Raw genomic sequence first — 26,984 nt, 5'->3', positions numbered from 1 at the left:
TAGCCAGGCTCGAGCTGATACCATCGTGTTGATGTTGTTACTGGATGAACAAAACTAATTTTTGTCCAGGTAAAGGCCTTAACCCTAACTATAGCCCCATAACCCTAACCCTGACCATAATCACATCCTAACCGCCAATCCTAACCGCCCACTTTTTTCCAGAGTGGACATTGACAGGTTTTTTTTCCAAGTTACCAAGCTATGACATCATAACAACGTGATTGGTCAAATGCAATGTTGATCCGAGAACAACACCAATACAAGGATATTAGATAGACCAGGTACCAGGTTTTCCCATAAACAAATCCCATGTTTAAGAGCAAAAAAGGAGACAGGTAAAAATTTGAATTGACAATAATTCAAATGGATGTTTCTTTCTTTCTATTTTTATTTAGAAATAAAAATAGAAAGAAAGAAAAATCAATTTGAATCATTTTTATTATTTATTTATTTATTGCTAATATTATTACATGCTATTATTATTACATTATATATAATTACATTCATGTATGTTATTATTATTATATTTTTATTCTTTATTTTTATTTAATTAGAAATAAAAATACAGTTCTGGAGAAAAAAACTCAACAGATCTCTCCCACAGGGTCTTGTTGTGGTCCTGGTATTCTGTTGGTTTTGTTGTGTCACTTTGACTTTTAGTTTCTTTATGTTTAGTGTTAGTTCTCATGTTTCAGTTTTACTTTGACGGTTTGTTTTTCTGGATTCCTGTTTGGTTTTTCCTTTTGGAAGAGCAAGGCTCACTTTTCATTATTTCATCTGCCTCCATTTACTACATTGGGGTCGTCCTCTCCCCACGACCCTAATACAGCTTTATAAACTGTTTTTTGCTTAGACTTCTTCTTGCAATAGGAAGAAAAAGTTCTTTCCTAACTACACTTATAGATACATGGTCAAAACGAGTTGGCATGACAACCGTGCCCTGCTCGGCCAGCTTCCAGATGTATTTCTTTCTGATTCTGATATTTTTCTTTGGTATGATTCAAAACCACATGAATAAACCACACTGTTGTACTGGGTAATATGTTTCTTCATTAACACACACACAGGCATCGGCAATGTCACAAACACCTGCTGCCATGAATTTCCACTAGAGCAACAAACGTCTTATTCTGTTGCACAAAAATAATTCCCAAGAAATGACCAATTCCTCACAACAATGCCCAGCTATGACAGTATTTCTAATCCTGTCAATTGTCATGATAAACAACATGGTGTAAAAGTGTTTTATTAAGAAACAGAACAATCTTACACTATTGTTTGTAGAAAACGTATATCTAACAACACAAGTATACAAAAAAAAAACACATTTACAGTTTGTGCATTGCAAATAAAAAAAATGAACAGGATGGAAACCAAACATGGAGAACATGAATGCTGTTCAGACTGACGACAGCGAAGTTGTATGCAAACACATCCTTAATCCACACAATCACGCAGTCACACTTTTAGAGACCTTCATCTGGATTCCTTTTCAATCAACACTATGATGTTTCACAAGATCCATAAGCGATATTTATGACTAATGTAGAAATGAAAATGTAGTTTGTACAAAATGCTTTCACTGTAGTTGATCTTCACAAATCAACCGTTCAAAGTGGCTTATTTCCAGATCTCCAACTCTCAAATGTTAATGTTACACATTTGATTTAATATCAGTCATTTCATTACAATATTTTTGAGCAATGTCACTATTTCAGTCTACTTTCTTTGCTTTGTGTTGCGCATAAAAGTTTCCAAATCGAGTCAGAAAGGCGTTTCTGCGATGGTGCCAGTAGCCTAATTAGCAGCTGCTTTTTGGTGAGAGACTATTTAAAAGATAAAAAATTTGCAGTAATGTGTTAAATCCATCTGAGGACAGCGAGGCTGTCTGGACAGCTAAGTAAATAAACTACCAGAATTAACTCTCTTTGGCAGCTACCGTGACCTACATAAACATCTGCTTCGTGTTTATTTTCGTGATTATTGAAAAGCAGCTGGTGTTTATCTTTATGCTACAGTTACTTAACTGACACACTTGAAAAAAAAAAAATCAATGACTGACAAATTTGAAAAACTAACAAGTACAGGAAGTGCATGAAGACACTAAAAAAATCTGGCAACGCTAATATGTTTTATCTTGACGTCTGTGGTATTCAATTATACGTTTTGTCAGTGTAAACAAATAAATAATTATTTACAAAACTAGGAAAAAAAATGCCAACGAACAAAACAAGCAGAGCATAAATAATTTACAAAAGGAATTATAGTACAGACTTAGTATAAACATCTTTGGCACTTACTCGTCGTTCACTCAAGTTGTACATGAAAAGCACATTTAGGATGAAAAGAATAAGGAGAAGCTATAATGGAGTTAAGGCGGGTAAATGATTATGATTTGATTACAGTTTATGTTTGTCAAACACTGTATGATCAGTTCAGCAAAAAAAAAAGAAGAATAAAGGCAGAGAACAGCCGAGTCACTCACATCAAGCTGTAGGAAATCACAAACAGCATCTAAGAGGTTGTACAATGAATTTAAAGATGTAGAATAGGTACAATAGTTTTAATTAGATATTCGGTAGAGGCTTTTTTAAAAACAAATAAACAAAAAAAACACATGTTGATCAGTTTTTTTTCCTTTCTCAGCTTCGGCAAAACTGAAATGTGCCACTGTTTCTCCTCCAGTGGATGAATCAAGGCGAAAACATGGAAGTATACGAAGTCTGATTTACATTGACATGGATTCAGCGATGACGTGATGTTTACTCGGAGAGATTCTTGTCTTTTGCCATCAGATGTTTTCTTTTTTTCTGTTTCTACTTGATTCAGTTATCTGTAGAAAGATGGAAAAATATCTTCCATTACTGCCACATTTACAATTAAAACTCAATGAGCCCCTGAGTCAAAGTGCCAGAGTGCAGCAACAACATTAGCATTGTGTGCGTCAAAAAAGCGTGTCTCCAGTAAATGTGGCTGTGATTGTGAGAAGAAGAAAAAAAGCTGCAGACTCATTTTCCACAGTTTAGCGCTAAGTAGAAGATCTGAAGTCCTTGGATGAACACACAAGGATTTTCACAATGCTTCTGGGGCATTGTTCATGGGCAGGGTGGCAAGCAGAAATATAGCGTGACAGCAAACAACACAGCACAGAAACCCTCTCACCATTACCTTGTGAGCACGGTTGGCAACTCCGGCTTATCTGAGGTTTGAAACAAGATGTGGTTGGTTGAAAGAGTTCTACATTTTTAACTCTTCAGTTGCATTTATGTTATTCAAATGACCACACTGCTATAATAAACTATGTAATTTTTATGTAGGCGTTTGGTGTTTAACACCTAAGCCAATGTTATTAATACAAAATTTCTACAATTGAGCATGATCTGTTAAATACGTTTTAGGGACAGAACACATTAAAGCTTAAAATCAGTGGCATCCTAGGACTGTCAAATAACACATTGTCATTGGCAATGGAGCACAAATTTCAAAATTTGTAAAAAACTTTTTTAGAAATTAAAATGATATTGTTTTTCATTAGGTAAATAACAAACTCATGTTTTTAGACCCAAATTGGACTTAAATCAGCCACCAAATAACAGTCATATTTGTAATCTTAATCAAAAAATGATAAAGTGCTTTACTATTTTTTTCTTTTTTGTAAAAAAAAAAAGAAAAAAAAAGGAAATGTAAAACTTCACGAACAAAAAACAATAATTATATTTTGGCTTTAAAAATATAATTTCGATTAAAGAGCTTGTACGTACTGGTGGATTACCAATATATTGAAAAAGTGATTTGGGTAATAACCAGTATTGTTAATTTAGGGCAGCTGTGGCATAAACTTTAGATAGAGTTGTGAGCTAATAAATAAATCTAATAAACAGATTCAGTTAGCTTAGCTTATTTTGTTTAAAACAAACTTAAAATATTACAAATTTTCTCCATTTAATGTTTGCTTACTTTAGTTTATGTAATTATTTACAGTGAAATGGGGAAGGGCCCCACTTCTGGCACCCTTGCTTTCCACTCTTAATATCAATATAGCTGCTATTTTCACTCAACTAGCATTCTTGATGAACTGATTTCAGCTTTATGCAACACTTGAGTTGCTCACACATATCCATGGGTAATTTATAACAAAACAGAAACATTTGTGGTTATAATTTTAAGTAATTGTGCTTACCTCTGCATTCATACTTGAGGTCAGAGAAGAACACCAGCTCTTGTGAGAAGACAAACAAGCCTAATCTTCCTCCGGCAAAGGTCTTATCATAAATCGGTCCCGAGTCAGCCATAATCTGTTTGCCTTCATAGACCACTACCCTGGAAAACACAAGAAAAACTTCCATGTTTTAATGTCTTGAGACTAAAAAGCTGCATGTCATCAAGTGACTTAAAGGAGGCCTGTAATCAGAGACAGAAAAACATGGGCTTTCCTGTTGTGATCAGCTGTACTTCATACCTTATAAACCCGGTCTTTGGTCTGTGGATGAGATGCCACCTGTAAGCTGTGTAATCCTTCCAACCAATGTTTTTGGGGTCATGCCACAGGGTCCGCACCTTAAAATAGTTAACAACACTAAAATCAATACTGATACAGGCATTGTAACACACCACTTTGCATTTAGATCGCAGCCCACCTGTCCTGGAGTGTTGCCCGTGTGCCACAAAGCATTCCTGAGGTATTCTCCAGTGCCTGTGGTCGAGTTCACAACTTTGAGTGAAACCCCAGAGATGCCAAACGCCTTGGATGGTTTGTCCTCCCAATAGGTCTGTGTGATCTGCTTCCACATCACAACGTAAAAGCGCCCACTCGACTGGTAACCAAAAACAAAGCCTGCATAGTCGTCATCTCTGTCGGTGTTCACGTACATCGTTCCACTGAAATCCACAGCGCTGAACTCATCAAAACCTGTGATGAGGTGAGCAAGTGTTACACTCACAGAGCTCTGCACACTTAAATGGAGTTTCAAATATTTTAAAAAGCAAAGGGAAACATATGTGCACTGCTCACCTACTGCAATGCCTGGGTCAGAGTTAGCAGTCTGAACTAACTCCTTGCCCTGATGTCTGACCACCCAGTTGGGATCAATTTGTGTGGTTCCTTTAGGATCCAGATGCACCATCTGGAATTTCCTGAAGTCTGTCACACTGATGGCATTGTTCTCAGGACACACATCGAGGATATCTGGGATACTGTCGTTGTCAAAGTCATCTTTGCATGCATCCCCTCTTCCATCACCTAATAAAGGAGAAGAATATAAAATTATATTAAAATCATTTTAAAATGTTTCACCTAATTTAAATCATATCTGAAACAAACTATTGAATAGGTTGGAAAAATATCTACGGCAGCTAATGCGAGGATCATAACACTCCCACTGCAGTGACTGTTGAGGAGTTCCTCCAACTAAATATTAAAAATGAATGGAAGTATAGCAGTTCTTCCCAGAAAACTGTCCCAAGTACCACTGCCAAGTCTGATGAAGCAAATCAGCCATCTTCTCATGCTGTGACAACTTCCACTGAAACTTCTTATCTGAAGTATCTGAAGCCTGAAGTCTATTAGAGCCAGGCTGCAGGCTGGGAACTCATGAGGGAAAGGATGCCAGTGGCTAATGAGGGCCACTGCATGGAAGTAGCTTGCTGTCTTCTGTCATCATCTTTGCTATTGAGCAAGAAGCTCAAACGATTCTATCAAATAAACACTATTTGACAAACGGCAAAGGGTGTGAAAGCATCAGGGGCTTTCTCCTCTGCAGTCTGTTTTCAGTTACAGACAGCTGCACAAACTCCAGGTAACCCTGCTTAAATTGGGCACTGTGGACTAATCACAGGCTAAGGCTAAATGGAATAAAAACTTCACAGCCTGATGGTGCCCTCCAAGGCAGCTCACTGAAGTCATGGAGAATGACATCATCCGTGCCAAGCCGGTCACTGACTCTTTCCACAACCACCAAATTTCACACCTGCTGCAGTGAAAGTAACCGCTAACTCTAAAAGCAGCTGGTAGAGGGCATAGGGAAGAAGAAATGTGAAATAAGTCTGAGCGCATAGAGATACTATTTAAGCAAGTAGTCTCAAAATTTTAACAGACTTTTGTTAATATAAATCTTAAGAATGCTACTAAAAGAAGTACACCATTGAATATTTATGCTATAAATCCATGCTAAAAATAGTTGATATCACTCATGTTTCAACTTCTTGTATGGATGTGACACTGCTGCCTTTAAGACTAATACATGCACCATCCTCACCATCAGAGTCCTCCTGGTCTTCGTTGGGTGTTAGCCTGCAGTTGTCTCTGTCGTCAGGTATACCGTCGTTATCGTCATCGTAGTCGCATGCGTCTCCTTTGCCGTCCTTATCGTGGTCAGCCTGGTTTGAGTTGGCCACATAAGGACAGTTGTCTAGATTGTTCTGATGCCCGTCTTCGTCAATGTCCTGGCTGTTGTCGCACTGATCTCCAACCAGGTCATTGTCTAGGTCTGTCTGTTGGATGAATACAAGGATCAGAATGTTAATGCAACATCTATTGACTGTATTGGAAAAAGCCATAATTTACAGTGTGTATAGTTTACCTGGTCAGGATTGTGTAGCAAAGGGCAATTGTCACACTGGTCGCCGACACCATCCATATCAGTGTCCTTCTGGTCAGTGTTGTACACATAGGGGCAGTTATCATTCTCATTAAGAATTCCTGAGAAAAAAAAACAAATTTAAAGTTGCTATAGTTAATTATAGTAGACTGAATACAACATGTCGTCTACATTTTTAGCTATTTTACCATCTCCATCGATGTCCACTGCACAGGCATCCCCTTCTCCATTGTGGTCGGTGTCAATTTGAGCAGGGTTGTGTTCATAGGGGCAGTTGTCACAGCGGTCACCAACTTCGTCCTTGTCAAAGTCAAACTGGCGAGGATTGTAAAGCAGGGGACAGTTGTCCTATCGAAGAAAGCACATGCTAGCTAAGTAATGTTTTGACAGTCATGAGCCGAATCATAATGAGTGCACTGATGAGAACGTATTTGGATTTGCATAAAGTTCGTTTCTGATTTGGTCAGTAACATTAGTTCTCATCTCACTGCATCTCTGCTGGGTTGAGATGTCATAACATATGAATCACATCATTTTCACTTATTCATCAAGCCAGTAAGTAACCCTTTTTGGCTTATAGAAAATATTTCATCATGAGATAATGCTGACCACTCAAAAGGTTGCAGTGACAAACCCTTATGTTAGCAAAGTGGCTGAACTTTCAGGTGCTCCTTACTTCCACAGCAGATGGTTCTACATACTTTGGCACAGTTTTTTTTTTTTTACACCAAATGTCCTTCATGACACAAACCCCACACTTATCCAGCCTTGTGACCAGCAAAAGGAGCAGACAAGCTGCTCAAACTGGGTGTGTGTCTCCTCTTGGTCTCAAAGCCAGTTAACTATGCTACTAGCAAACTATGCTAGCAAAAGTCCCCTTGCTATAGGATTTGGTGGTTTGTAGCTTTTCTTTATGTTTTCAAATTTATCCGTAGAATATGTTTCCTATAATGTTTATGGATTTCTACAAAGGCTGTATATGTTGTTTGCGCAATGGAAATGGCGTAACACATTAATTAACTAGCAAACTGCACATTTATTAGGTAGAACTTGGCCATATTTTTATTTTCAGACTTTAATGAGACGTGTTGCCTTATGTCAAGGCCAACCAGACACTCACTATAAATCTGATTCATATTAAGTCTCATTTTTATTTGGAGAGGAAACAAAAAAGTGGTTTGACAATACTCTAATTAGTATTTAAGTTCAACTCAATATTGTATGTAACCTAGAGTTATTTAGTATTGCCCAAGGTTATTGGGTATTCTGACTGTTGCACTAATAGTATTTCAAAGTTTATTATTTTTAAATATTTAATTTTTTTATGTTTAGAATAGACGACTGTCTTTATATTGTTCTAGCCTCTAAAAGTATGCCTTAAAGATTTGCTTTGAAGAAATTTGTTACTTTAAAAATAGTGATATAAAACCTCTAGACTTTTCCTTTTTAATGCACTGATGAAAAAAATAACATTATAGGCTCTTCACTTATGTCCAGTTTAATTAGTCCAATAATTTCACTAAGGTTTACTTTGCTATTAAGCATCAAATCTCCAGTCTGTCCTGTAAGTTATATGCTTATTACTGAATTGTGTTCATCCTTATGTTTGAACATGATGCCCGTTGTGGGCTGCAGTTGGCACAAAAGTTCAATAACAGGATATCACTCGAGTGGTACGACATTCCCCCCAATCATGCTCTCCGTGGGTGGATGGATGGATTGGGTTTACCATGTCGAAAAAAATTTGTTTGTTTTAGACAAATCATATCCAATTATTGATTTTTTAAAGTCTCTCCACTTTTTTAGGATGCTGCTCACCAGTTTGTAAAAATGAAAAGATCTCATACCCTTTCATCCAGAATTCCATCATTATCATCATCCTTGTCACAAGCATCTCCTTGACCGTCTCTGTCAAAGTCTTCTTGTCCAGAGTTGGGGAGGCTAGGGCAGTTATCCTGAAATAGTGGCAGTAAACGGTTGACTTTTGCAGTTCAGTTTGGCATCACTGGATTGAATGTGGCAATATTCAGTGAAATACCTTCTTGCAATGGTAAGTGGCATTAGCACCACACACAAGGTTCTGATTGGGCCAGCCATCCAAATCAGAGTCTTCACCACAAATGAAGCCATCTCCAGCGTAACCCGTCCTACACTCACACTTGTACATTGGATCACTGAAGTGGCTGATGTAGATGCATTCGGCATATTTGTGACAGTTGTGTGTCCTGTCCTTACATGGGTTCTCAGGCTCACATACCTAGATTAAGAAAAACAGAGAAGTTAGATGGAATTTCTTACAAGACACAGTTTTCTTACATATTTTCCATTTTGCTGTTTTTTAAATGTGAAGAGTATTTATTTTACCACTATTCCTGGCAGCTTGTTTTGGGGACTAGCCCTCCAAACAGGGACACCTCAAACTGAGGTGACTGGTTAAAGAAAAACATTTTTCAAAAAAGTGTGGAGCACTTGTGATTTTATGACATGGGTACAGCATATATTCCAAAACAACCTACTGTTCTCCATTTTTTCTTCACAAACTATTCACAGCTGCCACTTATTACCAGATGATGAACCTAAAGTTTGAATGCCACTGCATGAGCTCATAGAGCCAAAAGAGACAGGGAGGCCTTTGATCAGAACTGTGAAATGGAGCCTCTTAATGCCAGCAATGAGACAATTCCCCTTTTCCCAAATCAATTACTGTCAATTGGGGCATCAAATCAAAGACAGGCAGCTACAGAGGCCAAGAAGTGACAAACTGCCCCATGAGGGATGTTATGCAAGTAGTGGTCAAAGTGACACGTTTTTCAGTTTTCCAGGGACTCATTGATCAGAAAAGAGATGAAAACCGTTGTGTTCCAATAAAGTAGTTAATGTGGCATATTTGACAAGTCATATTAAAACTTTTAGTAGTTTTGACAGGGTTGGAAAGAGAGAGATGTGGGCCACAGAGACAAAAGAAAAACATAGCTTTATGACAGTGAACTGATACAGTACAAGGAAGGAAAAATAACCATTCATATCCACCTCTCATTTTAAAAGTTTAAAGCTACTCACGCTGTCATTTTACTTACAAATAGTGGGTCAAGGTCAACCCCATTCATTCATTCCTATATACACAAACTCTCTCTAAAAATAAGGCTTTTAAATCCCCTGAAGTGCTGCTCCAGTCATTTATAAATGTGACATCCAGAAATCCACACATATGCTTATCTAAATCAACTCACTTGTTTGTTCTTCTTGGCAGCCTCCACACCCATACCAAAAGGCTGGGTGCCCTTGTAGCGCTTTGGACAGGGCAAGCAATGGAAACCTGGATCAGTGTTGACACAACGCTGCATTCCATTCACTTTGTAGCAAACATCAGACACCATGTCACACTAGAGGAGAGAAAAAAAATCATCAGCAAAATACAAGCAGGTCTTTTTATGAATAAAGTGCAGCTAGCTTATGAAAAATAGTAACTTTTACCTCATTAATGTCTTCACAGTGGGTACCATTTCCACGAAATCCAGCAGGGCACGGGCCACACTCCCACGAGCCATCGGCAGAGCTGCTGCAGTCCACTCCCGCAAAACATGGGTTGGACAGACAGCCATCTGCAAGAGGTTTAGATAATGAGAATGGATACATACAAGGGAAAACTTTTAATTTTTACTTTTAATTTGTAATGCTTATCTTAAGTTAATGCTTAATCACCTTTCCAAAATCTACAGTAGCAACACAGACAGTATAAAAATTGGAAGTAGCAACCGTGACATCATCCATTGGTTTCTGAAGGCATGGGCGTGTCTAACTAAGCCATTAACTAATCATCTATGGTTAATCATCATATTTGAACTATAATAATATCACGATTTACAAAATAAGAGTCAATTTTTTTTAATATGACCCAAAGTGAGACCATAAACTCACCAGGAAAGTTTTCACTGAGGTCAATCTTCCCATATACGTCTATTGGATCAGAAGTTTCTTTTGCAACCACAGCTACTGCCATCTGGTGGCTTTCAGGTAGAATGGAGGTTCAAAGCGCTTCCACATTGGCTTCATTTTTCTGAACTGGAAACTATATTCTGGTTTTATGCAGGTTTTGAAACCAACTCACAAAAACTTTCCTTTTATATTAAAATAAGGGAAAGGTTTTTGAGGTTTTTTTGCCAGATTTTTCACTTTAATGCAGCCGAGGTAATCAGCGTGGTGCTGGTTATTGTTAACACAGAATTATTACTAGTAAGGTAATCTTTTTTTTCCCCAGTGTAGCTGGCAGAACCCAGATTTCCTCTTCCATCTGCCAGTCATTGTTTACAGGTGAAGTCACATCGTTAAACAAGCTCAGAAAAAAAATCTATCTAATTATAAAGACACATATGGCAGCACAAGAAAATGGCTGTGCAAAACAGATGTTTGGATGTTTTTTCCATCATAAAGACTAAAACAATCAAGCTGATCATTACGGTCAACAGCTGACAGCAACTTGCACAGTACACATTAGTACACATTCCAAGTACCTCAGCTGACTGTTTGCATTACAGGAGAAATCCTAAAATCACTACAAATGCCAGAACATATGTCAGTGCAATCCCTCTGCTACATAAAAATGTTTCAGCGTGGGCCAGTGGATCTGTGAACCCAGTCACCTAAGTAGCTAAAACCATAATGCAGAGTGACTAATGCTCACCAATAGGGCAGTCATTCTTGTTACAGCTGTCTCTGTCGACCGCTTCTCCAAAACATTTCTTGCCGCCGTATTGAGGTTCAGGGCTGTTGCACTCACGGGAACGACTTTTGTGCCCCCCTCCGCAGGTCGCTGAACAGGTTGCCCATGGAGACCACGGTCCCCAGCCACCATCAACTAAAAAAACAGGGGAGACAGATGCATAGCAGCAAGTCACTTTGACATAAAGTGTTTTATTCATGCCACATTTTTATTCTGTTGTTTCTAAACAAGAAATAAAAAGTTCAGAAGCCTGGAACTTAATACTGCATGAGCGAACATACTGAACCGATCTGGACCAACGTTTGCACCAAGACTGACATGATGACAGTCTGAAACACATGGGGAATGTTGCCTTAGGGGAACCACAAGGCACGAGGGAAGTCCGGCTGCTGGGCACATATGCTAGCCACTGTAACGGAGATGCTGCTTTTGAGTGTTTCCCTTCACAAGATGAAATACTCACTGGGACATGGCTTGGCAGTGCAGCCCTGGGTCTCTCTTCCACTGCCCTCACAGTCTCTGCCTCCCAGCTGTGGCACAGGAGCATTGCAGTGTCGTATTCTCGTGATCTGCCCCTCGCCACAGGTCACCGAGCACGACGACCACGGGGACCACAAACTCCACCCTCCGTCCTGGCGAACTGGGCATCAACAATCAGACATGTCACGCAGCAGTCAAACACATATGTGTTGCGTTATCCTCCAGATTTCCATTATAGTACTTACAGACATGTATAATTTGCCAGAGTTAGGAAAAAAGGAGAGAAAAGAGCACCATATTTTCTACAAGTAAACATTATGCGATGCTGGTGATGATGGCTCACTTTCAAAGATGTTCTAAGACGCTTGAGCCAGTATTTTTGTCATTGTGGGTAAACAATCTTCCAGTGGTTAGGCTGATTCAGTCACTCACACAGATGGAGTGTACTGCTAGCTTCAAGCAATGACACATGCTGATTCTATAACTTCTCAAAAAAAAAAACCACAACACAAAAAAACCCGTTCAGCAGTTTTTGTTTCCAGCACAAATCTACCAAAATCACCACACCTCACTTAATAGGACATTAATTATCAGATTCATTAATATTTTATAATATTGCATGGAAAGCTGCGGTGAGTCACTGCACTGTGGAACACCCTTTTAGCCAGTGATTTATTTGGAGTTAACTGTGACTGGGCACACCCTGAAGCCCAACCGTGAGATCCAGCTCTTCACTTAGATTCATCCACTCAAAGACGGATCCAGATTTATGAAGGAGAAAACTTTTGCAATTCTGAGGCTCTCATCTCACATTTAACTCACTGCTCGGTTTTTCCACAGTTTCATCATCTCCCCCCCCCCACTCCTCTCACTTATCATAACGCTATTTGTTTTAGATTACTGCCAGTGGTGCATACTGTGGTTGAGATAATATCGGTGCAACAGTTACTACTGGATGCCACAGTTCAAATAAAAACTGAGTGAGTCAAGACAAAGCGTTGAAAAAAGAAGAAAGAACAAATCCTCACCACGGCTGTCGCATTTGCCCAGACTGCACTTGCGGGTCTGGATAGAAGGTCCCGTGCAAGGATTGCTGGTTGCGTCGCAAGAACGGCCCCTCTGTTGAGTTCCTATCCCACAGGTCACTGTGCACTCTGTCCACTCTGACCACGGGGACCATCCATCGTCACTGTCCATAGCTGGAACATGTAAATGCAACATTTTTATGCTCCATCTTTTTGCACAGAACAGTAGAAAAGACTGTGAAAAGTTCATAACTGTAGCTTTTATTCTTTATATCAACTCGTTTATCACATGACATCATCTGAAGAACCCACACTAGACATTTTGAGTGTCTGCTAATAAATATGTGGTTCGCCTCCAAAGACATACTGGCTGCAATAGTCCTGTAGTATTAAACTTTAATATGCATGAAATGCTGTGTTTATAGCACATTGCACCATTAATTTAGAATAGCGTGTATAAAATTGCGTGTTTATGTTGTGAAAGGTCCTGCCTACTTACGCAAACAGGCGGGGCAACACTCGCCATCGATAAAGGACGGGCTGGCACAGGCCACCGGAGGACAGGTGATTTGGTGGCACACGATCTTGGATTCCTGCCACAATTGAACATTAATGATATGTCAGGCTCTTAAACATCCACAGTAAATCTGCATATAATTCCAGATGACTTGGCACTACCTGACAGGTGCATTTGGTGCAGCTGTCTACAACCCAGTCTTCCTTATCGTCAAACAGGCGGCCATCCTGCCAGCACATGTTTTTCTCTGAGGAGTTCTTCATCCTCCCAAGGGCCTCTTTCATCACTGAGTTTTCTTCTGTCTGAACATACAACAAGTGAGAAAAGAACAGTCAGAAATCTTTAAGGCACACTCAAGATCAAAGGTGCAAAGCCACTGACTGGGGGAAAGATAGTCCTGCTGATGAGCTGATTCATTGAAAATAGCGTGTTTGAGGTTAGTTTCACCAGGTGGGAAGAAGAAACGCGTGTGTTGCTTTTGCAAATGTTATTCTAATAAAAAAAGATGACATTTGTTTAAAATCAAGCTTGATCAGAACCATTTCTTTTTGAGATAAAACAACACTGCGCTAATAAAAACTAAATCAGCACCAAATGTAGCAACCTTGTAACTTTTCTTGGAATCCTTTGTACCAAGCTATTTCCCCGTCCAGCTCAGCTCATGCTTAGATGCTTTACTTTACTTCAACTAGTCATTGAAAAAAAATCTGATAACTTAAATGGATGAGAAACAACAGAAAAAGACTAAAAAGTTACACCCACTTAAAGAATCTACTCAATTTTTCCCTTGTTGCTGCAGATTATAAAACTCTGAACTTCTTTACATGCTCACTACTTCTTTGAAAACAGCTTACTGAAAAGTGCTGCTTAGTTACGCACATTACCTCCTATCCAATTGGAGACCAGGCTGAGCTCCTCAACACTTGGGAACTATCAGTGGATAAAGTACTGCCAAAGATTTTCGGGGGGATATGAGTGCGTATGTGTGTGTTCATCCTCCTCTTGGAAAAGGGGAGTAAGCAGTGTGTAGCACTAGAATCTAAGACACCACTCGGTCTGGAAGAGCCTCGGGGACCCTTCTCATACCAGCCGTTTCTTTTTTCCCCCTCAAGGTTCATGCCCAGACTCTCTTATTGCTGGGAGGCTCCCAGAGGAAACACATGAGCTGTTTAAACAAAGCCAGACATTAGACCGGACCCCATCACTGCCAGGGGAACACTTCCTATATCCACATGTAACATGTCATAAAATCTGTCTGACTCACGCTGCCTCAGATAGGAGGAGTCATATGGGTTCAGCTGTCACAGGCGACTCTATAAACACTCCTGTGGCTACTCACTGTTTACTTTAAAACCAATGTGGGTTACCTAGTAACCTAATTCAGGCCTCTTTACCTTCAGGCTAACACGCGGAGGGCTGAGTCATCTGTTTTCCTAAAATGTTGTTTTTTTTAAAGAGTTAAATATTTCTTCCATCACACCAGAGCCACCAATTTTACATTTACTGGCCTGTAAAGTTCAACAAAACAGACAGTAACCCTCTCTAAGACAAATGAAAGTGTTGGCTAGGGTTGATTTATGTGATTTAACTCACCACTTTTTGCAATCCGTCAATAAGGTTGCTGACGACAATGCGCAGGCCTTTGAGCTCCTGGAACATGGTGCTGAGCTCCTCACAGGAGCGTTCACACATTTCTGCGCCCACATCATCCGTCTTCTGACCTATAACGTTTGTAGTGATGGAAGGACTCACGTCCACAATTTCCCCGCTCTCACTCACAATATTGGCATCATCTGGAAGAGCAAATAGCAGATACCAGGGCAAATGGAGGAAAAATAACGCAGGCTGTTGATGGAAAACATGTTTGAGAGATATCACGGTTGAAACGCAAGGACTCAAACGATTTCCTGTTTTTCTGTAGCTGGCCAAAAGATCACAACAATGGCGTAATTGAAATGTTTATTATGTTCCTAAAACCAGATGTCCAGTCAGTGTCGTTCAATTTGGAAAACAAAAAAAATAAAGTGTGTCTGTTTGAAATGGTGATGGTAAATCTGTCAGCCCGAGATGACGGCAGAGCTGGCTGTGGGAGAACAGGACAGGATGGCACTGCAGAGCAGAAATCTCTGGAGTTCCCCGTGTGATGCAAAAACCATATTGTGGACCATAAACCTCGCTAACCTTTCAAATATGTAACCACTTGTGATATGTACTTAAGAGGCTGGGGGTGGCCACACAGATTTATACTTGTTATACTCTTGTCTTGATATCAGCACAAAAGAATTATGTGAAGAAGTATGTGGGCTGCAGCATTTATCAGTCATTATTAAGGCTGAGGACTTTGTAATAAAACCAAGTGTATGTTGAGATATTGAGAAAGGGACCTAACTTTAAACTGCAGTGCTATTAGAAGCAGAGGTGGGACCAAGTCATTGTTTTGCAAGTCTCAAGTAAGTCTCAAGTCTTTATCCTCAAGTCTCAAGTCAAGTCTCAAGTAATGTCAGGCAAGTCAGAGTCGAGTCTCAAGTCACTGGTGTAAAAGTCCGAGTCAAGTCACAAGTCTGAAACTTTGAATTTCAAGTCCTTTCGAGTCTTTAAAAAAAAATAATGAAAAAATAATGTTGCAGTTATATGCTAAATGTAAATATTAGACCATGTAATTTTAAAATCTGTGTTTTTCTCAACACATGACAAAATAGTGAACTTAGAAAATATACACAAATTGTGAAATTGCACCTCTTTAAAATGCAGCTCAATTAAACCTAGCTCCAAGAATAATTTTCACCGACAGTTCTGAGATAAGCTGCATGTTATTCTTGGATGCGGTTGTAGGACCAGCTTTAAAATCGCATGACAAAAATATCATACACATTAAAAAAACTGCATCACCAACGTAGCCTGGACAACATTTGCTAGTTAGATGAAGTCAGCTATCTCATCGTAGCATATTTATATGCATATTTATAATTATACGGTTCTTGGAGTGAGTGCACACACTCATGAAGTTTAGTAACTTCAGGTCACTGCAACAAGCCCAGGTACAGTTTACCAACGGATGGGTGCAGGACCTTGAAATGCACCGTGTAGAACGAAAGACCATCGTACGTATCATAAGTTTACCAGTCTCACAAATTGTCGTCATAAATACACATTCGTTAACCGTTTATTAATAGGACCTTTGAGCTCAACGGTAATTAATTAGTAGTGGAAATAATTTCTGGTAGCGTTACAGAAATGTAGCAGTGACAACAATATTGTATGCTGTAATCGTACTGGGCAATTAGTGATACAAAACAACTGTTTTATCCTGTGAATAAAAGTATATGTTTTTGTCAATGTACCATAATAACAGAAGCGAAACGCAATATTGTGTCAGGACAATTCACTATTTATGCACAATAAACACAATAAATAAAGGAGCATAGCGCGACGATTTCTGTTCAGCGCCAGACTTGCTTGTAACCTATATCACTAATTATGTTAAGAAAAATGACGTATTAACTACAACAGCAGACTGACCTTCGTGTAAATGCTTGGAGCAGACTAACCTGTGAGCTGGAGTGTTCTGGGACGTTATATTTGATCTTTGAATGGCTGCGATCCAGGCCATCCGTCGCGTCTTTGTTACTTCGGAAACATGGCTCGAACAATTTCTCTTCAACGACATAATCCGATAACAACCGATCTCTTTACCCGTCGGCTTCCCGTGGCTGTCATGCGACCGGGTGTTGTGCCAAAAAGTGATTGCCTGCCAAAAAGTGATTTCCAATGTTTCCGTGTATTTTTTATGTGTAATATCTTTACGTATGTTGGTAAATAGACTTCGGTGAACAGCGTTTACAAAGGGGTTATATATAGAATTAAAAGATTATCTGTTTTTTCAAGTATCTTTATAACTCTGTGTTATTGTACTCACATTATAACCATTCCGGTCCTTTTTCCCCACTTACAATATTTTTACAGAACTATTGTAATATTTGCTGCCATTTCTGCTGTCTTACTCTTACAAAAGACATTTTTAATGTTAATGAGTTTTTTTTAACTGCATAAATAAAGGTTCTATAAAAGTCGCTGCCAAAAACTGATTGCGGCTTCTACCTTGTTACACGAATGTTGTTTGTGGCTCAATATGACTTTGTGTCATCCATGAGGGATGCATTTGACATATGTTTCACATATTATAGGCCAACAAGTTACTTATAGCAGTTTAAATACGAGCAATCAGTTTTTGGCAAATACCGGAAATCAGTTTTTGGCAGACAATCACTTTTTGGCACAACACCGGCTATTGCAGTTAATGATACAACAGCTTCTTGACATTTTTGTGTTTCTTTTTATCGCTGTATAACTGATTTTAATTGAAAGCCTGTGTGCGCTAGTACCACTTGCCACGAGTTCCCAGAATCCTTTGCGGTTCTACCCGTGAATGACGTCACATTTTCAATCTCTATATAATATGCATGTTAAATTTTATATTTGGGGTAAAATATCAAGTCTTTTCAAGTAAACCGGTTCAAGTCCAATTCAAGTCCCAAGTCATTGGTGTAAAAGTCCAAGTCAAGTCACAAGTCTTAGAACATTTTTTCAAGTCAAGTCTAAAGTCATAAAATTAATGACTCGAGTCTGACTCGAGTCCAAGTCATGTGACTCGAGTCCACACCTCTGATTAGAAGAACATAATGAGGCCAAATGTGAAGTTCTTTTGCAGTCTACATCTGACTGCTGTGATCTCGGTAGTCAGAAAACCCTACTGAACTTTAATCACATCACAGCTAGCTATACGAATATTCGATGCCCAAAACAAACACACGAGAGACAAATGGAAGCTCCGCAGAACGCCTGTCCTTCAGCCAAGGCGCAACGCGTATCTGCAACTGGTTTGGATCACGCTATGTAAATTGGCGAAGATTAATAGCAGAGCGGGGACTCTAAATCAAGAAGTCATCCAAATTACCCGGTGGTGTCCTACTGTAGCCAACGCAATGTTTTCTTTCCTCTTCAGTCTGCTGGATTCATTCAAATCTCAGGAGGGCTTCACACTGTGTGCGCGTGAGAATGCGTGAAAGCTCGTCTGTGAAAGCAGTTACACATTCTTCTCTCCCCGATGGACGCTCTCGATTTTGTCAGAGTAGAAAGAGGAAATCGGTTTAAAAAAAAACAAAAACGAAGAGCAAAAACTGGGGCAATTTTAATACTGTCCAAGTTATAGGGTTGCCTGGATTTATGGGTGACTTTCGGCATGAATTTTCCTAATGGTGCCGAACCCTCTCTGGTACCAGCCAACCAGCGGAAAACTTCCAGGCGCTGGTGACATTTGTTAAACAAATAAACTCATTCAGCTGGAATTCAACAGTGCATGTGGTGACAGAAAAGCATCAACTGCATACCGCATGGTGATTTTCTCTGTCACAGCAAAACCAAAAGGCTCAGTTTCCAGATCTAGTGGTTCTTCGGGATCTCTATCTTTTGAGCTGAAGCCAGTCTTTTGTGTGAGCCCCGCTGAGGATTGCGAGGTCCTTCAGCTGAGAAAAGCAACCCAATCAGCCAATTCGTGACTTCATCCTGTATGTTTGTGTGTACGTCTGTGTGTGTGCAGCTGGAGGTGGAAGCTCCCCACTTTGCAGTATAACATTCACTTTGTCTTTTCTGTTTTCTTTCCCAGGGTATTATCCCAAATCCACTGCCAATGGAAACAAATGTAAGCATCTGTATCTCCTTTTGTTCACCCTGCACGCTGCTCAACCTCAAGCCACTGCAGTGAAAAGCCTGTTGCTGTAAACATGAAGTAATACTGGGATATCTTGCCACATTTCAGATCTGTAAGCTTTTTGATCCATTAAAAAGGAGATGAATTCATGCAAATGGAGTTGACAGAGAATGCTAAAATGTTTGCCGTGGTCGAAGCTTAACAAAATACAGATACTGGGTGCAGGAGAGTTGCATGTGAAAGAGCTTTTAGATCACATCTGCTAGGTATCAGGCATCAAACACTTTGCAAATATAATTATTTTGACTCATCTGTTGGGTTATGAAAAAAAAAAATCACACAAAAGAGAAAGGGTTTGTCATTCATCCTGGATAGCAGGGCCTTTATAGACCTTAAAAACTAAAACAGACACATTCTTACCTTGCTTGGTAATCTCACAGTCTCTACTCAGCAGGATGTCTTCTATTGAGGTGTCAAAGATGAAGCGCACACTCTGGAGAAGGCCCTGTTTGGTGAGAAAATATGTGTCTCAATCACTTTGACATATTTCAGGCAGGACATTTTCTATACCTAGTGCAAGCATGAGATGGGAATTGGAGCAAACATTTCATGGAAACTCGCTTTTTACCTAATAACATACGTTCCCCCTCATTTCTACACACAAGGGGTAAATTTAAAGTCTAAATTTAGAGTCCTTTCCACACAGAGAAACCAGGGCAACACAGGGAATATGTCAGTCTGTATTTTTGGAAACAGTTGTTTAAACTTTTATTGCAGGGTTAGTGAAGACCACAATTTTGTTTCTTGGACACTGCGAGGGTTGACAAATGCTGGACAAGTAAGGAGTTCCTAGATCCTGGGAAATCGTTCGAATCCACATCCGCTGTCTTACCCTAAAGTGGTTCTCTCGAATGGATCCCTTTGCCACATACATGCGGCTCCCCTCGGCCTTCAGGTGCTCGTAAAATGGCTCATCCAGGATGAAGCTGTCTATGAGGCTGCAGCCGACAAACAGGTTGGCGTTCTCCCCATGAACGTGAAGGGTGATGTTCTTCCACTGCGAGTCGGACAGGTCCACGTCCTCGAATGAAACCACGTTCTGCGAGCCGTCTGCCCAGTAGACCAGGTCCAGAGTGTTGGCGCGTCCGTTGGACACGATCTCAAACTGGCGCCGGCCATCGGGACCCTCCAAACCAATCAGGGTGCCTCGTGAGGAACGGTCCTGGCGTATGCTGGCCACAAACACAAAGCCCTCATTGTTTTGGATCTGATGCAGCATTTGCTTCAGTATGGGTGGGCTAACTGGGGGCAGGTGGTCGAAGCGGATGAAGCGGTAGGCAGGGGCATCTAAGTTCTGGCCCCTGAACTGTTTGGCCCCCAGTGTCCTGCGTGTGATGTCGCTGATTTCAAACAAGTCGAATGATGTCTCATCCTCCTGCTCGCCATCTATACATCAGACAAGAGGAAATGTAACTGGAAAGCTAGAAGAAGAGTTCATGAACTTAAAAGCAGAATGGGAGCAACTGGCAGAGTTTTCGCTAAAACAAAAAACAAAACACTGGAATTGGTGACTCAAATGGAATAATAATAATTATTAGACAGCAATACCACAATCAATCCATTTACAACTCACCTTCAGTTAAAGCTTGAAGGTAATTAAATGACAACAGCAACAAGAAGAGACTTCTCCTGAGTATCATATCTGCTTCAAAAACAAAGACATAGTTTTTGTTAGATTTGTGCCTCTTTTGTCTTTTTTCCCCATCCTTGGTCTCAAATGCTGCACTCAAGTCTCTCAGTCACAGAATGACTGGAAAAAAAGAAGAGAAAAAGCCACATGCAAATACAGGAATAAAATGATAATAACAATAACTCCGGCCAACGAGTTGTTACACAGTTTACAGCTTATTAAACTTTGCAACATTGCACATCAAATTTTATACCCTGTTATGCAGGAAAGAGTCTTTCAGCAGTCCAGCAAGTTTTTCACATTTATTTATCTGTTTGCACTCTGCAGGTAATGAATCACTTACAGCAGCCCTGGTAAATTTGCCCTGTACTGATTTCTCCTCACATAACATTTCAACGATAAGCAGTGTATGCATTCCTAACCTACTTACTTACCTGACGAATTCAGTATCTTAAAAAAAAGAAATCCGTCAGAGATCCAGCGACAAGAGTAAAAACAAAAAGAGCCGAGGGTAAAAATGAATGAGCAGTGGTATCTCCTGTAAATGCCCGTAAAGAAAAAAAAGAAAAAAAAGAAAACAAAAGTGTACAGTCCACTTTGGTTCACTACATCCACAGTCTGGAGGACCTGAGGCACAACAGTGACCGAGGCGCCCTCCTCCCTCCTCTTATATAGGGGCTCGCACAAAGTCTGTCAATCAAGTGTTTCGGGTCTGAGCAAGTTTGAGGTCGGCTGTTTAAGAGACACAATTACATAACTATCTTCCGATTGCGTAATTTTCTTAGCCGCGATCACACGCGGAGGCTGCTAGGGGGATTCGTGACCCCTCCCCTCCCGTTTTTCGCCGAGATGCCCGCGAGCCCCTCCCTCCCTAACAAACCCACCTTCCCACTGTGTCCGGTGCGGGCTTTCTCAGGGTAACACACGCAGGGATGTGGGCTGTTTTCCTCTAGAGGGACGAGACACCAAAGCTTCATTAAATGGCTGCACTAACAGCAGGTGGACTTGATAAGTGTATTAATGTGCAGTTAAGGAGAGCAGAATTGGAATTCAGTCGTGAGGTGGAAAGCCGTTGCGCACTTTCCTCAATAATACTGATCTGTGGTAGATTTTAAAACACCTTTTCATCCACACTCATAAACTTAAAGGTATGCCTCATTTCTGCCTTTCAAGTGTGAAAACCTCAACGCTTGCCAAATGTCAATAATTCAAATTGAGAATCCCAGCTATGTCTGCAATGTGAGACAAAAAGAAAATGAAAATGACCCTTTAATACAACAGATTCCCTGGAAGCTTCAATTTTAGCTGGCGAGCAATGGCTTGCGTCTGGAAATTATCTGGTATTGCCAAAGCTTCCCCCTCTGTGTCCGGGAGAGAAACGCTGATACAACGGCTCATTCCTGGAGGCTTTAGAGGGGTCTTGTGGGTAGACCTTTGTGTACCAAAAAGACACAACTGGGGCATTTGGTTTTGGAGTTGGAGACGCGCATTCCGTTCAGGGCTGAAGAACACAAAGTTTCATACCACATGGAATCACTGCCTTTCAACAACATGGATTCACTTGACCTGAAAGATATTAGAAACTGCAGCTCCGAGTCAGACACTCAAGAGCATGGTAAGGATGGTGGATGAAGTGACCAGAAGAAACCTCTTAGGAGCAGAAAATACACCACAGACTTATTAATTGTGGTTCAAAAAATGTTTTAGTGTCTTCTGTGGAGAAATATATAGTTAGTTCTACTGAAGCTGTATCTAAATTGCTAAACATTTTATTCCATTTACTTTTCTAAGTGATACCACCTTTAATTTCTAAAACCTGGATTCCCTCTTTTATTGGTAGTAGGCTTAAAAGTAATGAGGTTTTACTAGGGTGGTGGGAAATGGCACAAAAACAGTTTACTGGCATTCTAGGCATCTCTTTAATAAGTACGGAGCTACTGCAGGGCAGATTTAAACAGCGGAAATTAAATTTCAAAATTCTGTATTTACAAGGGAGAAGAGAAGAATAGGTAGCGTGTCTGTATCCATGCCATATTTGTTTGGACGAAATTGGCATGAAGAAAGAAACGAAGAAAAAGAAGGGTGAGAGGTTTTTCATCAGTGGTTCTTTTTTCAACATTTTTGCATCATTTTCTGGGTCAGTTGGACCGCATTAACATCCAGTGCTTACCTAGTAAACAACAGAGATCAAACGTTAATGCAGATTCGTCTATTAAGGCTATAAACACCAAAGATCTGGAAGGAAAGAAGAAATGAAGGTGATGGATGTCAGTTAGGCTGATAAACAACAATAGTTTCCAGTTCTCTTCTCCAAGCTGTGACTTCACCGTGGAGGTTTTAAAAAAAGAACGAAAGAAAGAAAAAAGTTCAGTGTGACTCAGGATCGTAGTCTTAAAAGGAAATCTGGCACCCAAAATGTTTAAAGTACTGAGAACTGGAGAGAGTGACACATGTAACATGCAAATCTCAAAATTTCTGTAAAATACAACAGTTTTAGGAATGCTGAAGGTAGATTGCGCCCTTTTATTCTTCATAAGATTTACTTTAAATATCCCCTTTAGCACAATCGCGCCAAAAAGCTGAGTAATCCCAATGAAACACATTTGGCCGGAATGACTGGCATTGTAAAATAAGGTTGCATAATCTCCCAAATGCAATGAGGGCTCTGTTTGCATGACAGTTGCACTATAATGTATAGTGTGTCTTTCAATATCTGAGAGATGGGGGGGGGGGGGGGGGGGGGGGGGGGGGGGGTGAGATGCTACTATCATTATTATGCATTTAATGTGCACTTCACAGATTTCTATAGTTGGGGCTGCTCACATCTCCAGTAAGGTATGCCTGATCTAGAGCTGCATTTCAGCTGCAGACTCTTGAATGAAACTTTATACTTAAATATAGAATCAAACAGATTTAGTGCAGGACAGATAGCACACGCCCTTCTTAGTGAAACAAGCTGGAAAACCACATTTACCTTAAAATGAAGCGAGTTCAGGCAGAGCTTGGAAGTTGCGCTTTTATAGGCTAATTAGCTTTATCTGGCTCAGTCACAACTGAGTGGCAAGCATGATCCAGTCATAAATATGCAGGTGTACACAATTATACTGTCTGACTGCACTGTCTGACTACACTGTCTGCTGACTGCACTTCAGGAAGAGGCTGTAGTTTAAGATCAGGATATAAGTGGTGTGACTGGGAGGATGTTAGTATTTAGCCAAAAGCGCTAATATCGCTGCTCAAAGCAATTCAGCGGCACAGCGTAAATGTGCAGTTGCATTTGTTGTCTTCAAGTGTTCACACAATAGCAGTTTCCAGTCTTGCTTTCTGTGCCAAACACGGTTCAGTGACTGTCACTGACTTCATTTGTTTTTTGCCCGTATAAACATTTGTGAGCTCTGCTTTATTTTCTTTCCTTACACTTTAGACAAAACGTGTCTTCCTACTTGACCTGATGAAAAGCTTTACGGTTTACACCGTTGGCGACGTATAGGGCCACAACACAGCAACCCACCAATCAAACATCTGGGCAACAGAAAAGCTATGGAAAATGTAGGTCTTGTACAGAAATAGATCCTAACTCTTAAAAATGATAAACTTTTGGGTTTCTAAAAATGTCCTCACTTCAGATCTCATCCCTAAAGGAAAAGAAAAAAGTTTTTTCTCACACTGAGATGAATTTTAACATGTAGTAATTTACAACGTTTGAGTTGCCCAACAGGGATTTGGGCAACAAAACAGAGCTCTATGAATTGTTCTCATAGGTTTTGTGAAGCAATTGAGAAGTCAACAGGAGAGCAAGAAGACTGTGGAAAACACTCAAAGACGTGTGTGCACACCATTAATCACTGTATTATAACGTCACAAGACTTCCAGTTTTGACTTTTGGGCTTTGAGGGAAATTCGAACTGTGCAGTGACATGCTAATGCTGCCTGCTGGTCACCCTGTATCTCTGAGCAAACAGGGACTGATACTATAACGAGCATGGCTTATGCAGTCATCGCTTGAAAGGCCAGCAGCTGCAAAGAATCTGACATGACAAGACAAAAACAGAGTTGGTTTCATTACGTGACACCACAAGTTTGCTTTCAAAGCATTTTAATAGCCAGTTTTCAAGTAAGAATGGCTCACATACCTTGGCTTAGAGCAGACATTGCATCAAAGTGAGATAGCCAGTGTTTGACTTGTTCTCCTCCCAAAGGTTTACGTGTGACCTGTGTGGGTGGGATTTGTTGACACACGATTTGTAAATCCTGCACAACAGAATGTTTCCTGCATGATATTATGCTTGGGATCATAAGTGGATCCGGGCAACTTTTAAATTGTATTGAAACAATAAGAGCAAAATCAGATGGTTCTGGCCTTTGTTTGTGTGCTCAGCCAACATCCTAAGCGGAAGGATGAACAGAGGGAATCTTGTTTACTTCCTTTGTTGCCTGCAGGACCGTTGAAGGATGGCAGGCTGTGACGGCCCCATTAATCGCCTGTTGGTTGCTCATGTTTAGCGAGCGCCCAACGCTGCCAGCTTTATGCAGCGTTGCTTGTCGCAGTGATGTAACCCGGCCTCGGTCAACTCAGCGGGTTAAGACTTATTCCCAGATGTGTATTTGAACCATTGGACTCGAACGCAGGCAAAACGTCCCCAAATTGCAGGTCTCAAATACAAGTTTGGCATTGAGTACTGAACTTCAAATAAACATGACATCCTTTCAAAGAATGAAAGAAAAAAGGGGGGGAAAAGAGAAAGTAATAGCAGTGTTTCCCTAAATTTACTTTGACTCACACTTCCCTACATTTAGGTTAATAATCGAGTGATTACAAGAACAATCCCCATTTTGCTTTCACTCTCTTTTCTCACAAATGCATTTTCATTACTTAGATGCAATCATTTGGTAATGACTTCCAGATTCCCATTTTCCTCTTTGAGCTGATGGGATGTGTGGAGTTATAGCAGAACAGTAAGATCTCTTACTGGAAATTTATGAGAGCCTAAGAACTGTGAGAATTATGAGTTCTTTTTACAGAAGACTTGTGCAAGAGTGACTAAGAAATCTACAGGGAGCAGCAATGTAAAACCTACAACAACAAAAAAGATTGTAGGTATGGACAGCTAATGCAAGAACTAAGAGGAGTTTTGTGTGAGAGAGTGAACAAAGTGAGAGTGAGATCTCTTCAGCGGAGAGGAAAGGAGGAGGAGCTTTGGCCTTGGGTCCCTGGGCACAGAAGGTGCTGCAGCATAGCTGAAGCTTCAGTGCCGATACAAACTCATCCTGCATTTTAGTTGCTCAGGGACGTAAAATGTAAGTAAAGGTTTGAGTTTTTGAGTACTGTAAAGTACATACATCACAACAAGGCATCCTGTAGAAGTGTTGGAGAGTAGATAGCACAATATTTCATGGCTTCCATTTTTCATTTATATCGCTCCATGGTTTTACTTCCTTACAGTTTAAAAGTTTCATATTATACTTTTCATTTTGATGCTTTGACAGTTACAGTTTCATGACACAAAAAAGAAACCTGCTTTTATGTACCCACGGAACATTTAATAACTACAATTTAAAAAAAATCCACCCCTTGACCAGTAATTTAAAAGTTTGAGTAATCAAAAACTGGACTACACGATATTTTTGCAAAGGAGGATGGTAAACATGCCACACAGAAAAACAGGAACATGAGCACCACGCAGGGTTTTATTGTCTTTTTTGGTTGTTACAGTACAGGTCACTGCTCACCACTGTTCTTCTTTCAGTAGCCATTTTCACACATGCACAGCAGCCTTGAACCTCTCTAGACTTCAGGCTATATCCAAAAAGATGCGTTCATCTTCCAGATCTGACAATTGAAGCCAACCGGAGACATTATAACCAGAATTCTGAATGTAAATCTACAGAAAAAAATCCCCAAATGCTAAAAACTGACAATTGTCACACTCCTGTCACCAAGGAGCAAATAAACTGCTGGAACAGGAAACTTATTAGTCGACCATGTTGTTTGCACTAATACGTGCATGCAGCAGAGATTTGCAGAGACTTCAGAAGTTGTAACTGTACTTCATACCTTCTCTTGGCATACCATATACATAGGGTGAATTAGGATGGCAGTCTTTAAGTGCTCTGCTGGAATGAGCCAAACATATTGATTGTGGTTGCACTCCTAACTGGCCTGTGTGTACCTTTGCGCATGTGTAGTAGAAGTAGTGTACTTGTGGAGGAAATATGAGCCTTTTAAAGCTTACTTTGGCCCACGTTGCC

The 26,984-nt window shown here is 40.2% G+C and overlaps 1 protein-coding gene across 3 annotated transcripts; it reads right to left on the bottom strand.

The window, feature by feature from the left end:
* Window positions 1-1,230: 1,230 nt before the first annotated feature.
* Window positions 1,231-21,544, bottom strand: thbs2a (thrombospondin 2a). 3 transcript variants are annotated; one of them, XM_082557176.1, is made up of 23 exons: window positions 21,170-21,543; window positions 20,679-20,750; window positions 19,938-20,491; window positions 19,466-19,550; window positions 14,932-15,131; window positions 13,500-13,640; window positions 13,321-13,414; window positions 12,825-12,995; window positions 11,780-11,956; window positions 11,278-11,451; window positions 10,071-10,198; window positions 9,827-9,979; window positions 8,635-8,853; window positions 8,444-8,551; window positions 6,785-6,944; window positions 6,579-6,697; window positions 6,255-6,489; window positions 5,012-5,239; window positions 4,638-4,909; window positions 4,460-4,557; window positions 4,181-4,320; window positions 3,169-3,199; window positions 1,231-2,833 (listed from the first exon to the last, which is right to left on the bottom strand). In XM_082557176.1, exons 2-23 carry the CDS (start codon window positions 20,743-20,745, stop codon window positions 2,830-2,832), a joined length of 3,558 nt encoding a protein of 1,185 aa, XP_082413302.1. In that variant the 5' UTR covers window positions 20,746-20,750; window positions 21,170-21,543; the 3' UTR covers window positions 1,231-2,829. The 3 variants fall into 3 exon arrangements, with proteins under 3 accessions (XP_082413302.1, XP_082413301.1, XP_082413303.1); XM_082557175.1 differs by having other exon boundaries at window positions 20,679-20,747; XM_082557177.1 differs by lacking the exon at window positions 3,169-3,199 and having other exon boundaries at window positions 20,679-20,747; window positions 21,170-21,544.
* Between the last annotated feature and the right edge of the window lie 5,440 nt (window positions 21,545-26,984).

This window comes from Aulonocara stuartgranti (genome assembly GCF_965226115.1).
Source record: "Aulonocara stuartgranti genome assembly, chromosome: 13".
NCBI classification, from domain to species: domain Eukaryota; kingdom Metazoa; phylum Chordata; class Actinopteri; order Cichliformes; family Cichlidae; genus Aulonocara; species Aulonocara stuartgranti.
This window is presented reverse-complemented; position numbering and strand designations above follow the sequence as displayed.